General features: G+C 33.1%; 2 protein-coding genes, 1 long non-coding RNA gene and 1 pseudogene across 3 annotated transcripts; all 4 read right to left on the reverse strand.

Annotated features, from left to right (window-relative positions):
• Positions 1-428: 428 nt before the first annotated feature.
• Positions 429-3,245, reverse strand: LOC115875943. Its single transcript, XM_030891551.1, has 3 exons — positions 3,112-3,245; positions 1,668-1,971; positions 429-1,612 (listed from the first exon to the last, which is right to left on the reverse strand). Exons 1-3 carry the CDS (start codon positions 3,139-3,141, stop codon positions 1,497-1,499), a joined length of 450 nt encoding a protein of 149 aa, XP_030747411.1. The 5' UTR covers positions 3,142-3,245; the 3' UTR covers positions 429-1,496.
• Positions 3,246-6,521: 3,276 nt separating this feature from the next.
• Positions 6,522-7,723, reverse strand: LOC115875762 (annotated as a pseudogene).
• Positions 7,724-9,451: 1,728 nt separating this feature from the next.
• Positions 9,452-10,664, reverse strand: LOC115875962. Its single transcript, XR_004049075.1, has 2 exons — positions 10,279-10,664; positions 9,452-10,150 (listed from the first exon to the last, which is right to left on the reverse strand). It is a non-coding gene; the product is annotated as an uncharacterized LOC115875962 (long non-coding RNA).
• Positions 10,665-11,777: 1,113 nt separating this feature from the next.
• Positions 11,778-12,577, reverse strand: LOC115875769. Its single transcript, XM_030891276.1, has 2 exons — positions 12,413-12,577; positions 11,778-12,161 (listed from the first exon to the last, which is right to left on the reverse strand). The coding sequence occupies exons 1-2, from the start codon at positions 12,575-12,577 to the stop codon at positions 11,778-11,780; spliced, it is 549 nt and encodes a 182-aa protein (XP_030747136.1).
• Positions 12,578-17,554: the final 4,977 nt, after the last annotated feature.

Raw genomic sequence — 17,554 nt, forward strand, 5'->3', positions numbered from 1 at the left:
AAATAAGTTTCGCTGGTTGCCAATTTTTAAGTAATTTGTTTAAAAAATTATTAAATAACTTACCCTGATTGAAGCTTGGTTTCTGTCTCTATCTTCGGTATTTCTGTGGATATAAGGGATGGACAAAAAGAGAAAAAGGATAACTGAATTATAATTGATAGAACAACAGCACTTGTACAGAAACTCTAATTATGGCTTCAACTTACGCGCAGTTCAGTTCCTCGGCATTCTCCGGTTCTTGCGCATACTCTAAAACTCTCATAGAGCTCTCGGCCATCGATAGGAAGGCATGTGTCTGGAGAAGTTTTTTGGTGCAATCTTCGCACATCATTGACGGAATTCGCATATTCATCTGAAAAATAAATTGTCAAAACACTACAACAAACGGAATCCAGATTGCTCTTCATTTATATGATATTCTTCTTCTATTAGGTCCCTCAAAATTTTCCCATATTGTCGGTTAAATATACTCGTTACCGATATACCTCTATAATTTGAACACTCTTTCTTACTGTCCTTTTTGTGGATCGAAGAGATGAAGTGGGGGTGAGTAAAACAGCTTCTAGATCGAAACAAAATACTTTGGTGTTTTTGTCAGTCTTTGTGGTCTCTGTGTCGTTGTTTTTCTCTTCCCTAGACAAAGTTTTTTGGAGTTGGTGTCGTTCATACGTTTCTTTCTGCTCCTCTGTGCTATTATTAAATCGCATGCAGAGCTGACATTGATCCTTTTTTGGCTGTTGAAATCCTATGTTGAATTCGTTGTTGAAAATATTAGAATAAAGTGACTTTGTTCCAGGAAGTATGTTTGTAGCTTCACAACAATTAACATACATTCGATATAGCTCACTTAATGTAATATCATCAAATATATATTCTCGCTTACTATCAGCTCTGCAGTAATGAGAAGGGACCCTGTCAATTGAGTTAATATGATCTCTAATGGACTCTTTGATTTTAAGATCAACCACTCTATGTCTATCGTGCTTTTCCCTATTGTCACCCTTTACTATTCCATTAAAATCAGTTTTTGCAAAAGCAGTCCTAACGGTTCTATCTCATATACCTAAAGTTTTCATAAAAAACTTCTTACACACCCTGTCTTTGTTCCCATCAATAGGAAAATTTAAAAAAAAGTCTCTATTAAGCGATCTATAATTATTTGTAGACGATCTGTATTTTGGTTTTATTTCTTTGGTATTATATGAAATAAAAGATCTTTGCTTCGTGACATCTCCCAATTCCCAATACATTCGGAAGAGTTGGTTTCTCTGATCTTCCCTTATTTTAATTGAGCAGTTGTACTTACATTTTTCTTCACAAGTAGGGCCCATCTTTTTTTCCGGAATAGTCCGTCCTTTTGAACTTATATATGACTTACCCTCATTTTTATTTTTCTTGACTTGATTTTGCTTCCAATTATTTTCATTTCTTTTGCGTTTTCTAGAACGATTTGTTTTCTGTGTTTCTACATCTATTGATGATACAGATGATACACTTCAATTTTCAATATCTTCTGGAATGTAGTCCTTGTCAGTATTAGTAGTTAATTGTGAAGTACTGGAAATTTCTTCGGTACCCTTTTCAACCACATTTTTATTTTCCAGCATCACCCCTTCATTAAGAAAAATATTTTTAGTGTCTTTTAGTATATAGCGTGCAACACTTACCCTTTTCAGTACTTGTTTCTCTGAAAGCTCTTGATGGAACTTCATTTGAAATAATTTCAGCGACATCCGTAGTTTCATTTTCAAGAAGGAACTCTTCATTTGAATTAATAACTTCTTTGTCAAAAAAATCCAAATCAATGTCTTTGTTGAGGTCATCAGAAGCAATGTTGATTGAAAGACTAATATTCTCTTCTATGGGTCGGTAAATAATCTCAACATTGTTGGTTTCAATGTTAAACTTACTCGCAGGAACAAATTCAACTACATCGGGATCGTTAGGAGCTATAGGCTCTATGTACAGGACCTACAAAAAATAAAGTACAAAGTCTTAGTTCAATTTTCAAGTTATTTGTAGTATACCGTGCTGACAACTGTTACTCTTGGGTCGGTATTTACATGTGTGGAAGTAAATCGCATAGGGATTTTACTAAGTCGGAGTGAGAGAAATGCGACCGAGTGCTGTTGCGGCGTTGCCGGTACGCCTTTCCCTATCAAGTAAAGTAAAATCACGATCGCAAACCGCTTATTTTTAAAAGACTTTTTTTTTCGAAAAGATAACTAGATAAAATCATTAGAAATGTTTCTGAGCATCTGAAATGGAATTATAAGGATATCTTTAAGGTGTCATTTTTTTTATAACGAGAAAACGTCAGTAATCGCGATAATTTAAAAACTGAACTTTTTAACACATAACACGCCATAACTCAAGAAACACTTTAGATATTGAAACTTTTTTATTTTGAAGATAGGATCTTTTACAATATGTTTACATAAGTAAAAATCGATAAGGTTGTTTTTTTCCATTCAAAAATTGTAAACAACCCATCTATTTACTTTTAGAGCATAGCAATTTTCAGCAGTCGTGTAATTTTTGATAAAGATTTTCACTTATTGTCTATGAAGAAAATACAGCAGAAATATTAAGAAAGTTTTTGAAAAAACTACAATCAATTATTTCTAATAGATTTCGAGATATCGATTTTTGAATTCAGAGTTCTAATAGCCCGACCACTGTCGAAAACCAACTCAATTCCACTTATTTTTACCAAAAATGCAAGTGTTTCTAGCTTGCACTTAAAAATTTTCAAGCTATAAGGAAAATTACAACGACTCGTTAATAAATAAACAAAGAAAGTATCACGAGACGTAATTAAATCGTGAAGCTGAACGCATGATGTACACCTTTCCCTTGAATTTTAAGTACTGACAGAGGTACTGATTGAGTCGACCGGTCAACTGCGACAAATCTGCTATATCCCCTTTCACGTCTCTTAGCAATGTGCACAGTTTCTCGATTCATTTCATACGTTTGGCAACGTGTTTACTGTTCTTTCTTTGTTCAGTGCATTATAAACGCATTGTACTCTTCTTATATACGGAAATATTGACCCAAGACTAATCTTTGCCAGCCCTTAGTATTGTGTATACTTTTAATAAAAAGTACCTTGACATTTTGGTCTATCAGGGTGTCCATTTCTGGTTCGACATTAATATTGTTTATTTCTTGGTGATTAGCAGTAACACCAGATTCTGACGAATCTAATAACTGAAAAAAATATTTTTTTAAGATTTAGGTAATGTTACGTGTAATAGTAATTTAGGTAACAAGTTCTGAAATAAATATTTTACGGGAGAAGTAGTTTCTAGTACGAGCCGTAGGCGAGTCTTGGAATCCCCCGACTCTCGTAAAACCACCTTTAGCTCGCGTTACGTACAATATTTTTTCGTTAGAAAACATAGATTGAAAAGCAAAATCACCCAAATGTCGCTGGTCATACGACATACCTAATGGATTTTGGTTTATTATGGTTACCTAACGGTTTTTTAATATAATAAAAACCAAGTTGACGTTATTTCCAAGGCCGCCTACTTAATGCCCAAAATCGTCCCGAGCTGCGTTCACGGAAGCGAAACTTTATAGAACTCTGTGGTTCACGGCAAGCTATAGTCATGCCAAAATCGACATAATTGCTTTCCAAATAGGCTGCAGCTTGTCACATATCCCTGGCTTTTGACAATAACGGTATTGGTAATGCCATTTTCGGTTTGGTTATAGCCTGCCGTGAACGCAGCCCCGAAAGTACATTCCGTACAAAACAAAAATTGGCCCGGAAATAGCTACTTTCGATACCTACATTATTTAAGTAAAGTGGTATTTTCTATTAAATAAATTATACCAGAAGTTGTCTTTTCCTGACTGCTGCAGGAAAAGTGACATTTTTGAATTAATAAAAAATCATAGCGAAAGTTTTAGTTTCGGGACGGCTCGAATGTAGAATTTTTTTTAACGTCTACTAGACAGTTTTTTGGTAACCTATTATGTAGTTTGTTACCACTAAAAATAAGTTACGATAATCCATACCATTTAAGTACTTACCTTATTTTCCTTGTTGGAGCTTTCCATGTTTTTGAGGGCTAACAACAAACTTCTTTTCAACATGGATGTTTCAGTCATGTTATAACACGTAAAAAACAACAAAATAATTTTTTTTTTTTATTACTAATTATATTAAAAACACTTTAAATTACAATGATTGTATGTGTTTCAGCCAATAACAATGATAAAGTAGAGAGAACGATGAATAATAATCGTCGCGTTTCAACTTGTTGCTTAGTTTAAAAATAATCCTGTCAAATAAGTTCCGATAAAAAGCGCCATAAATGTGGCTTAACTTGATATCGCATTTGCGATTACGATTATAAAAGTGCCGTAACTAGAGTTATAGCGTAGTTTCTGATATATTAGTGTGTGTTTGCAGAAAATAATTCGAATTAAGGCAGTTTTAGATACAAATTTGAGTTGTGGCCAGATTTTAAATGGTTTTCAGGCACCTATGTGGGTAATTTGATTTGTGGCTCTATTTGTATTAAAAACTCATTGATATTTTGCATCGGTAAAACACAAAAAAATGTAATTTTCTTATTTTTTTGCCTTGAGATTTCGTATCTCTTCGTTTATAATAAGAATAAAATAAAAAAAAAAAAAAACACACACACATTTTTAAGGTCTAATAAATAAATTTCGTTCCACCTGTCAAATTTCTGACTGTACGCGTATATTCGTATTATTATATGATTTTTAAACTTTTTTTGTTATTAGGGGTGTCCATTGTTATTAAGGGTGTATGTTCTGAACTTCCCGGAAGTACTTCCAACTCCATATCTTCCAAGGAAATATTAGTCTCTGTATTATCTATCTGAGCGTTTCCACTTACATTTTTTCCAACACATATTGTGATATCTCTAATGAGACACCTGACGCCTCCATTGTTTTTCTCATGACCTCTGATAGGTAATTTACTTCTAGCGTCGAAATATGAAATGTTCTCTGCCGCCATTATCTCTTTTATTGTGCTCTCTTGTCTCCTATGTAACTCTGGGCAGTTATCCTGTGGTGACGTGATTTATCTTATTACAATAAATGCAGGCGCATCTTTATCTTGTGTAAACGGGATATTCCATGTTCTTTCGACACATTTAGGAACACCCTGTTTTGCTTCTACATTGCTTAATCGAATGCCCATACCCCATACAATTAAAGCACAAGATCACAGGGCTGACATATACGTCCACTCTTACTTCACAGTATTCGATTTTTATAGCCTGGAGGATAATTTTACCTTCGAATGTGATAATTACTAATTCTGTATCTATGTATTTCGCAATGCCATCAGCTATTATCTTTTTTGTAATCTTCTGGCTTCAATTATTTTCTGAAGAAGAAGAGGAATAAAGTAGAAATATATCGAGGGAGCCATTTTAAATTCAAAAGTTGTAGTCATTGGAAGTCAACAGGAAGTGACGACGACCAAATCTCTCGTTTCTTCTTTATTTTGAAAAAAAATAAAAAAGATGTAGGATGGCACTTTTTTAAGACGCACCCGGTTATTCGCGCGTTCTACAAAAATAACACTATTTCGCTTTAACCTATTATTCTGATATTGTCTGAGATAATGAGTGGTTTGAGTTGAAATTCAAATTTACCGGGCTTTTCTTAGTACAGCAACTCGGTTTCTAGTTTTTGTTTTATTATCAAATTGTGACGTCCACAGAAATAATCTATTTGTTTGAAATTAGTTCTCTACTTCCAATTTTATCTTTTGGAAGAGTTATAATACAGTCGTCTACATATCTATGGAAAAAAGGAATGTAGTACTCTAACTGTCATAAAATGTTCCATCACATTCTGTGCCACTATATTCGACATGGAAGCCCTCATAGCACAACCCTCTAATTGCTTGTATTCTATTCCCTGGAATATCTGCATATTTTTTTCTATTTTTTCTTGGTGATTTCACAATCTACCTCTATCGGGATACTAGTAGAGTCATGTGGGGTAAATGTACGCATTTTTTAATTAAATTAAAAAAAAAAAAAAAAAAAAAAATAATGAAAAGAAAAACTTTGTTATACATTTGTGAAGAACAACAAAACATAAAATTACAATTCTAACAATAATTATAAGTTTTACTTAATAATTTAATCAACAAAGAAAATGCGGGTTTTTACCCGCATCGGTGGGAAAGTGTCCGCACACCTTCGGCCAAGTGTACGCACCATCGACAAAGTGTACGCAAGTTAAGTTAATTACTAATTGCACAAAGATCACATGTAAATATGCCCTTCTCGTAACTGGTACAGGCCTCGTGCCACCAAGACTTACAAATTGAGCACTGTATCCACACCTCGGCTGTATCTCCATACTTTTCTCTACATAACGGACAGTAATATTCTTCTTTTGAAGATGTTATTTTGTCGGTAGTTTTGTCTTTCTTAGTATCATTTTTCTTCTTTGGCTTGCCTCTGGTCTTTGGTTTTTTTGTCCCAGTTTTTTCTTCAATTTTTTTTTGTTTCACCTCTAAAATCTTTTTAAACGGACTGCCAGTTATTATTTCCGACTTGCTAGCTTTTTTGCGTCGTGTCTGAATATGTGTTGCTTTTGGTAGTGGGCTTATATTTATTAAGGGAATGTGGGACTCAAGAGTATTGGAAATGTTTTGGAGAACAGCAGGCGAAGTAATTGGTTCTTCCAGATATGTATCTATTCGGTCCAATGGGTCAGCAAGGGCGTGTAATTGGTCATTGGCTTGGTTAATCCCAGCTGCAGTTTCCATCGAAACTTCATCAACAGTCAAACTAATATGTTGTATAGGTAGTGGCGAACTTGGTTGGTGATGCACTTCAGCAGTAATCGTAATGGTATGCCCCACAATTTCTTGAGTATCTTCTAAATCAACAGTCGCAGAAGAAATTGATGGTTGTGCAGCAGGTGCAACAGATATAGCTTCATGGCTTTGCGTCTCCAGAACGTCTACTGCGTTTACAGAACTCGGAGAAGGTATATTTCTAGCTACAGGATCAGCAGATGGACTAAACATATCCGTAACTGCAGACGGTGCAAAGTCTGTTTCTGTAAACATATCATTATCGAAAGGATATATTCCAGTGACCCTGAATACTGAAGCTGCATTACTCACAGTAGCAAGTTTCTTAAACGCTCTGTCGAAAATAGATGTCACTTGATATTGGTTAATAGATCTACCAGGATGCTGTGCCATCCATTTATCAGCTTCGATTGAGTACTGACTTTTCAGAGGACTGTAAATGGCCCTATCCAAGGGTTGTAGTTTATGACTACTATGTGGTGGCAAGGTAAGCACAACGATGTTGTTCTCTCTGCAATACAGAGTAGCTTGCAGGATAATATGGCTCGAATGATTGTCAATAATCAGTAGCACAGGATTATTGACAGTTGGTGAAGTGTAGTCCTTGAAGTGTATCAGCCACTGTAAATATAAGTCCCCGTTGATGAACCCGGAATCAGATGTCATGCCAATACTACCAGCAGGAGCTCCATCCATAAGTTCCCCCTTCATTCTTTTTCGAGGAAAAATAAATGCAGGCGGCACATAATTTCCAGTAGCACTGACACAGCAAACTGCAGTTATAGTTTGACCACGTTCTCCGGAAACTATTTTGTTAACATTTTTTTTCCCTTTCAGGGATATGACTTTAGGTGTTTTTTTGGGAACCGTACTGATACCAGTCTCATCCATATTATATATTCGACCTGGAGCAAAGTTATATTTTTTTGAAGCTCTTTTAAGTTGGCATAAAATCTATCTACTTGTACTTTATTGAAACCAATTGCTCTTGCTATGCTTGTAGGTGTAGTTTGCTTTAAAGACAAATTCGATGGCTGTTTATGAAACTTCATTATACCAGTCTTTTCCTGCCATTTTTTGTACGTTTTAGCAACAAATTATTCTTTATAAAAAAAAAAAAAAAAAAAACTAAAATTTCTCAATGCGTTCAAAGTGAGACCGTAGAACCTCTCGTCACTAGCTTTGCAATGGTTGTAAATTTCTTCCTGAAAACAAAATAAAATCGCATTTCATTCTTACTGTATTTATTACGATGGTGACGATGCTTGATGTAGTTGAAAATAACGGGATTTTTTTAAATGCACGTCTCTGTTCACAAAATAATAAATTCACAAATGAAATATAGTTGCAACAGAAATATGATGATTTTTTAAAACATAAGTAAAATAAGTACCTACTAATAGCTTAGCATTAAATTTAGATAAGTTCGATTAGTTTTACCTCTTGTTCACGAGTAAATGTTGGTTTATATCTTCCCATTGATATTGCAGTGGAATTTAGTTTCAGACGTTTTCTCAGAGTACTCTCATCGACTCCAACAATGTCTGCGGCTTTTCTTTTCGATTTTCCCTCTTCCATTAACTTTTTGGCTGCATCAATCTGCTGTTGTGTGCAGACTTTCCGGTCCGGACATTTCCTTATATATTTGCGAGGCATTTTCAGTCTAGAAGGCAAAAAAAATATGACGGGGTAAGTATACGCATTTAATTTGTGCGGACAGTTACCTCCGGACACTTACCCCATCCCATCATGTAAAATAAAAATAATAAAATTTCGAAGTATTACTTACCTTAGACAAAATACGTAGATTGACACAAATAATTGATTAATTTGTCCTGCTCCCAGGCACTATATTATTCAATCCGACTATTAACTTGCCTTTAGTGTGGAAATCAATTTCAACAAAATAAATAACAAATCCGCGTAAAAACAATATTGGCGCGTAAGCTCCCATTGCATTGTGCTGCACGCTTGTTACACAGCATTCTCGCTTGGTGGTTAGACCCGAACTAAACACGATAAGTCTCGACAAGCTGTCATCCGTAGCATTCGCAGGATAGGTACTGCGGACACTTATTCGCCGCGTATGCTTACCCCACATGACTCTATAAAGTGATACAACATCAAGTGATATTAGGACATAACTTTCTGGAATATTCATATGTTTAATTTTTTCTTTAAATTGTCTAGAATTTTTAAGATAATAGTTCATTTTGATAAACAATATTACTTAGTATTTGCTTTAAAAAAAATCATAAATTTTGCATTGGTAACTGGACACAAGAAACGATTGGCTTTAAGGGTATTCCGTCTTGGGCAATCTTGGAAGACCGTAAATTGGAACAGCATTTCCAATTTTTATTTTTTTTTGCTATTTGGGGAGAAATATATTAATTTTTTCCCATTCCTCAACAATTTTATTAGATTTTTTTGGTAGTTATTTGTGGGATACTGCTTTTTTTAATATATTTTTTTGGTAAGTAGATTATTCGTTTTTGCGTTGTACTACAATGTACTTTATGCATAATAACAGTTTTGTTGGTTTTATCTGCTCTCAATATTTTAATGTCTGGATTTTTAGAAAATAATTTAGATGTTTTTTGATATTGTTATTTTTTATTTTTTCTTGGTGAGTTGTTGTTAAATTATTTATATAATTTGTTACAATATACATAAAATACCTTATATTTGAATGAATTATCACTAGTTAGTCGTTAAAACGTTAGTTAGTTAATTTTGACAGTGTTATAGAATGTAAAATATAGGGGGGAGGAATCTTGAGTTGACATTTAACATTTTAAGAATATCATCACAAATCTGAAAAGGAATATATTCATGCGAAAGGTACTGTTCAAAATTTCCTTTCTAATAAACTTACGAGCTGTACATTAAGTAAATAAAAAATCTTCCTATTTATATAGACATGCTCATCATTAGTCGTCTCTCGGGCCACAATGCTCACATGAGTACTATCAATGCAGCCAATTATTCCAGGAAACTCGTACTTTTAATGAAATCTAAAGGCCTGTAGATCAGAAGAAGAAAACTGTTTTTAAAACGATTTTTAATAAATCACCATAAAAAATATTTCTGGGCATTTCGATTTCACGTTCATATATTATCTGGTTCGAATAGTTTGCAGCTCATTAATGGTTTGAGGAGACTTTATAATAATATTATCAAATTCAGGCCGGTTTAGTGCTTTTGTGACCTCATTATCGCTCGGCTAATTGATGATTACCTAATGGCCACAAAACTGTTTGATACAGTAATTTCCTGGTAGCTGCCCGATGCGTAAAATCGCAAAACCGGTAATACCTAAAAATATTAGAAATATTTAGTTTTTAAGAACATAATAAAGTATGTATAACCTGCCTTAGTGTTTTTTTATACAATAAGTACTTAAAATAAGTCTACGTAAATATGTCTTAAGGTTCTTTACTTACCTTGGTGTGTATAAATAAACCAGTGAGTCTTGTCGGTTGGGACAAAAAAGGGGTGATCGTGTTAATCTGCAGTCATCATGATGTCTCTCTGCATCATCATGTTTCTCTGCAGAGCTGTTTTCCACCTTGAATATAATAATAATAATAATAAACGTCTTTATTGAAAATTATATATGGGCGAAGTCTAGTTATTTAAAGAATGGTGCCCTCTCCAGTAAATATTTTTTAAGGTTTTATTTAAATTTTTTATATGACTCATTGTCATCATAATGTCTCTCTGCAGAGGTGTTTTCTACCCTGAATATAATAATAATAAACGTCTTTATTGAAAAAATATATGGGCGAGAGAGAGATGTCTAGCTACATTAGCCACTCATACTCAACCCACAACAAAATTAGAATTACAAAATCATCATAGTAATGTAATGAACACAAAGTCAATACTCAATATATACTACATATTGAAACAAAATCCTACTACTAATATATTCTTACGACTGACAATTGTTACTACATACTATATAAACAAATTATGCCATTACTAGTAAATATTTTTTAAGGTTATATTTAAATTTTTTATAGGACTCATTGTCATCATGATGTCTCTCTGCATCATCATGTTTCTCTGCAGAGCTGTTCTCCACCTTGAATATAATAATAATAATAAACGTATTTATTGAAAAATATATATGGGCGAAGTTTAGCTATTTAAAGAATGGAATTGGTGTGTATAAATAAACCATAGACTCTTATCAGTTGGGACAAAAAAGGGGTAGTTGTGTTAATCTGCAGTCATCATGATGTCTCTCTGCATCATCATGTCTCTCTGCAGAGGTATTTTCCACCCTGAATATAATAATAAACGTCTTTATTGAAAAATATATATGTGCGAAGCCTAGCTACATTAGCCACTCATACTCATCCAGAACAAAATTAGAATTACAAAATCATCATAGTAATGTAAGGAACACATAGTTATTACTGAATTCCTATGTATACAAACATACATCTTTAAATGACTCATTGTCATCATGATGTTTCTCTGCATCATCATGTCTCTCTGCAGAGGTGTTTTCTACCCTATTCTATAATATACTAATATATCTACTATATATATATATATATATATATATATATATATATATATATATATATATATATATATATATATATATATCAAGGATATATATATATATATATATATATATATATATATATATAGTAGATATATTAGTATATTATAGAATAGGGTAGAAAACACCTCTGCAGAGAGACATGATGATGCAGAGAAACATCATGATGACAATGAGTCATTTAAAGATGTATGTTTGTATACATAGGAATTCAGTAATAACTTTGTGTTCCACATTACTATGATTGCTTTTGTAATTTAATTTTGTTCTGGATATCATGAGGATATATATATATATATATATATATATATATTATATATGGGTGGAAACCATTACCATAACAAACAAATCATTAGGGTAAGTCTCCTACTGCTGACGCAGTCTTCCCGTTTCCCGTCTACAAGCCAGTCTATCAAAGACATCATCGTCCTCTAATTGCCGAGCTTCCATGGATTCTCTTATTCCGTCGTTCCAGGATCGTCGTGGTCTTCCTCGTTTTCTTCGTTGTGGCGGAACCCATTGAAAGACTCGTTTTGGCCATCGATCATCTGGCATTCTCATGAGGTGCCCAAACCATTTCAGCGATCTTCTCTCTCTTCTTCTTATCACTTCGTTGCGCACGCACTCCCTTCTAGATACTCGTGCGCTTCGCCTGAGGTAGTCCATTTCGGTGGCAAGAAGTCTTCTGCGCAAATCAGAGTTAACCGTCCATACCTCACATCCATAGCACAAGACGGATTCAACCAGGCTCTGTCCAAGTCGTTTTTTATTCCTCTTGGATATGTGTCTATCCCACCAAACTCAGTTTAAGCATCCGATTACTCGTTTTGCGTTCTGAATCCTTATCTTAACTTCCTGTTGTTCGAGGCCTCTTTTGTTAATATTAACGCCCAAATATTTAAATTGTTCTACCTGGCTAAGCTGCACTTCAACATTCAGCAGAAGTTCGAAATTGGTTTGAATTTCTGGTGTGTGTGGTTAACTCGGATAACCACACACACCAGAAATTCGGTTTTCTTAAAGCTGATTTTTAATCCCCATCTTTCATATTCTTCATGTAGCCTGTTTAACATAAACTCTAGGTCGTAAGAATCTTGAGCGATCACCACTTGGTCATCAGCAAAGCTGAGCGAATATAAAATATGTTCTCCCACTGGTATACCCATTCCACCACATTTTCGTTTCCACTCTTTTAATGCAACTTCTATGTATATATTAAAGAGCAATGGAGATATACTGCAACCTTGCCTGCAATCCTACCAACTAACTGCAATCCTACCAGAAATGGCTGACTCAAAAAAATTCTCAAAACAGAGAACAGTACAAATTAAAAAACCGTCAACTACGATCAGCTATAACAGAGGAAAAGAACATATCTTGGGAAAATAAATGCATTGAAATTGAAAACACTGTCGGAGGAGCACAAAGCAGTGAAGTAATAAAAAAGCTAAAAACACCAAATACTGAACTATTCGATAAATGGATTAGTCTAGACAATTGGCACACACACTATAAGACATTATTTGTAGAGGGAAGACCGGAATTTACTAGCCAAGAAACGCCTACTATTACTCACGCCAATCGGTTAACAATCGAGATTGCAGAAGTGAAAAAAGCTCTAAGCACTATGAAAAATGGAAGATCGCCTGGACCAGGCAATATTGCGGCAGAGCTACTTAAATATGGAGGAAACCACTTACTAGAGCGAATCACTAATCTGATGAATATGGTTTGCTACCAAATCAAAATTCCTACGGAATGGAAAGTCTCACATATTGTATCCATTTTCAAAAAAGGCAACAGAAAAGATCCAAACTGCTATAGAGGTATTAGCATCAATAGCTCGTTAAGTCGCTTATATGGTAAAATAATACAAAATAAACTTCGGGCTAATGTAGGTCACAAAATCGGAGAAGACCAGAGCGGATTTAGGCCAGGAAGGTCTTGTGTCGATAACCTGTTCACCTTACAACAACTACTGTAAAAACAAATTGCCGTAGATAGAGAAGTCCACATAGCCTTTATAGATCTAGAGAAGGCATACGATAATGTACCACGCTCGAAACTTTGGGAAGCTCTAGAAATAATAGTAACTGATAGAAACCTAATAGAAATTATAAATGAACTCTATAGAGACAACCACCCATATATTAAAGTTGGAAAACATCTATCCGAACCTATAATAACAACTACCTTGAATATAATAATAAAATAATAATAATAAACGTCTTTATTGAAAAATATATATGTGCGAAGTCTAGCTACATTAGCCACTCATACTCAATCCAGAACAAAATTAGAATTACAAAATCATCATAGTAATGTAAGGAACACAAAGTTAATACTCAATTCCTATGTATACAAACATACATATTTAAATGACTCATTGTCATCATGATGTCTCTGCAGAGGTGTCATTGAATATAATATAATAATAATAACACACCCTAAATATAATAATAATAATAAACGTCTTTATTGAAAAATATATATGGGCGAAGTCTAGCTACATTAACCACTCATACTCAACCTACAACAAAATTAGAATTACAAAATCATCATAGTAATGTAATGACCACAAAGTTAATACTCAATACCTATGTATTCATACAAATTCCTACTACTAATATATTCTTACGACTAACAATTATTACTACATACTATATAATCAAATTATGCCCTTTCCGGTAAATATTTTTTAAGGTTATATATAATTTTTTTATATGACTCAATGTCATCATATTCATCATAATGTCTCTCTGCATCATCATGTCTCTCTGCAGAGGTGTTTTCTACCCTGAATATAATAATAATAATAAACGTCTTTATTGAAAAATATATATGGGCGAAGTCTGGCTACATTAGCCACTCATACTCAACCCACAACAAAATTAGAATTGCAAAATCATCATAGTAATGTAATGAACACAAAGTTAATACTCAGTACCTATGTATACAAACAAATTCCTACTACTAATATATTTTTACGACTGACAATTGTTACTACATACTATATAATCAAATTATGCCCTTTCCAGTAAATATTTTTTAAGGTTATATTTAAATTTTTTATAGGACTCATTGTCATTATGATGTCTCTCTGCAGAGGTGTTTTCTACCCTGAATATAATAAGAATAATAAACGTCTTTATTGAAAAATATATATGGGCGAAGTCTGGCTACATTAGCCACTCATACTCAACCCACAACAATATTAGAATTGCAAAATCATAATAGTAATGTAATGAACACAAAGTTAATACTCAATACCTATGTATTCAAACAAATTCCTAAAACTAATCTATTCTTACGACTAACAATAATTGTTACTACATACTATATAATCAAGTTATGCCCTCTCCAGTAAATATTTTTTAAGGTTATATATAAATTTTTTATATGACTCATTGTCATCATACTCATCATAATGTCTCTCTGCATCAGCATGTCTCTCTGCAGAGGTGTTTTCTACCTGAATATAATAATAATAATAAACGTCTTTATTGAAAAATATATATGGGCGAAGTCTGGCTACATTAGCCACTCATACTCAACCCACAACAAAATTAGAATTGCAAAATCATCATAGTAATGTAATGAACACAAAGTTAATACTCAGTACCTATGTATACAAACAAATTCCTACTACTAATATATTTTTACGACTGACAATTGTTACTACATACTATATAATCAAATTATGCCCTTTCCAGTAAATATTTTTAAGGTTATATTTAAATTTTTTATAGGACTCATTGTCATTATGATGTCTCTCTGCAGAGGTGTTTTCTACCCTGAATATAATAAGAATAATAAACGTCTTTATTGAAAAATATATATGGGCGAAGTCTGGCTACATTAGCCACTCATACTCAACCCACAACAAAATTAGAATTGCAAAATCATCATAGTAATGTAATGAACACAAAGTTAATACTCAATACCTAGGTATTCAAACAAATTCCTAAAACTAATATATTCTTACGACTAACAATAATTGTTACTACATACTATATAATCAAGTTATGCCCTCTCCAGTTATGCCCTCTCCAGCTGTGCCATCTCCAAATATTTTTTAAGGTTATATATAAATTTTTTATATGACGCATTGTCATCATACTCATCATAATGTCTCTCTGCATCAGCATGTCTCTCTGCAGAGGTGTTTTCTACCTGAATATAATAATAATGATAAACGTCTTTATTGAAAAATATATATGGGCGAAGTCTGGCTACATTAGCCACCATATACTCAACCCACAACAAAAATTAGTATTGCAAAATCATCATAGTAATGTAATGAACACAAAGTTAATAATTAATACCGATGTATTACAAACCAAAATTCCTACTACTAATATATTCTTACGTGAGTGACAATTGTTACTACATACTATATAATCAAATGGCTGTGCGATAGTCTTCCATCTTAAAGTTAGGAGGTGTTATAAATTGACCAGAAGGACATCATGATGACTCATTGTCATCATGATGTCCTTCTGCATCATCATGTCTCTCTGCAGAGGTGTTTTCTACCCTGAATATAATAATAATATCAAAGTAAAACACCTCTGAAGGCGGGTAAGGGGACAAATAACTCACCATCTTTAAGATGTTTATTTAAATTTAAATGCTTCAAAAAAAGCAGGGGGCGACATGTTTCGGGACTTAAACAATTTCCATCATCAGGCCCAGAAAGCTAAAACAATTACAATCAGAATAATAGAAAATTCCAATAGTCAAACAGAGGTCAAAATTATAAAATACGATCACAAAATAAATTAAAATGTTAAAAAATTTTTATAAAAGGTTAAAAGGTTATTTCTATCACAATAATTGTTTATTGATAATAATAATAATAAACGTCTTTACTGAAATATATATATGGGCGAAGTCTGGCTACATTAGCCACTCATACTCAACCCACAACAATATTAGAATTGCAAAATCATAATAGTAATGTAATGAACACAAAGTTATTACTCAATACCTATGTATACAAACAAATTCCTACTACTAATATATTCTTATGACTGGCAATTGTTACTACATACTATATAATCAAATTATGCCCTTTCCAGTAAATATTTTTTAAGGTTATATTTAAATTTTTTATAGGACTCGTTGTCATTATGATGTCTCTCTGCATCATCATGTCTCTCTGCAGAGGTGTTTTCTACCCTGAATATAATAAGAATAATAAACGTCTTTATTGAAAAATATATATGGGCGAAGTCTGGCTACATTAGCCACTCATACTCAACCCACAACAATATTAGAATTGCAAAAACATAACAGTAATGTAATGAACACAAAGTTAATACTCAATACCTATGTATTCAAATAAATTCCTAAAACTAATATATTCTTACGACTAACAATAATTGTTACTACATACTATATAATCAAGTTATGCCCTCTCCAGTTATGCCCATTTATGCACATTGTCTCTCTACATATACCCATAAAAATTTTGGTTTCTACATCTTTCCGTTTTCGTATAATCAACCGAGGCGAATGAGGTGCGCCACCTGTATTTCGTAGATAAGTAAACACACTGTTTCAAAATAAAATTTATTTATTAAACACTAAACGATTCACAAAATTAAGTCCTTGTGTATTATAAAATGAAGAAAATCTGCCCTACGTTCTTCACCCCCGTCCAATATATCTTGGTGTTCGGAATATTTAAATGACTTAAAATTATGCTGGTTCAAAATTCGCCAAGCAGTGGTAGGATGTTTTTCAACTATTTATTCAAGTATTCTGGTACTACTTGTTTTTCATTTTCCACTTATAACAGAATATTTCATTCATTTCCATTTATTACTTCTCTATGATCCTTATCAATATTAATATTTTTATATTTACAATCTTTAATAATTGTTCCTGTCAGAATTCTTATCGTTACATTTTTAGTCTTTAATAACAGTGTGGTCTACTTGGAAAATGTACAGAAAAGGATCCTTTACAGCCTGTACATTATTTCCTCCAATACCACATATTTTTTCATCAGTTGTGTACTTTATATTTACAAATTATTTTTGGCACGTATAAAGTCAATATGGCATTAAAAAAGATTTCTTTTAAAATTATTTTTGGTAACAATAACGCCAATTTCATTGAATAGAATAAAAAATTCA

Source organism: Sitophilus oryzae, unplaced genomic scaffold (genome assembly GCF_002938485.1).
Source record: "Sitophilus oryzae breed Bouriz unplaced genomic scaffold, Soryzae_2.0 scaffold_1058_pilon_pilon, whole genome shotgun sequence".
In the NCBI taxonomy this organism is placed as follows: Eukaryota; Metazoa; Arthropoda; class Insecta; order Coleoptera; family Curculionidae; genus Sitophilus; species Sitophilus oryzae.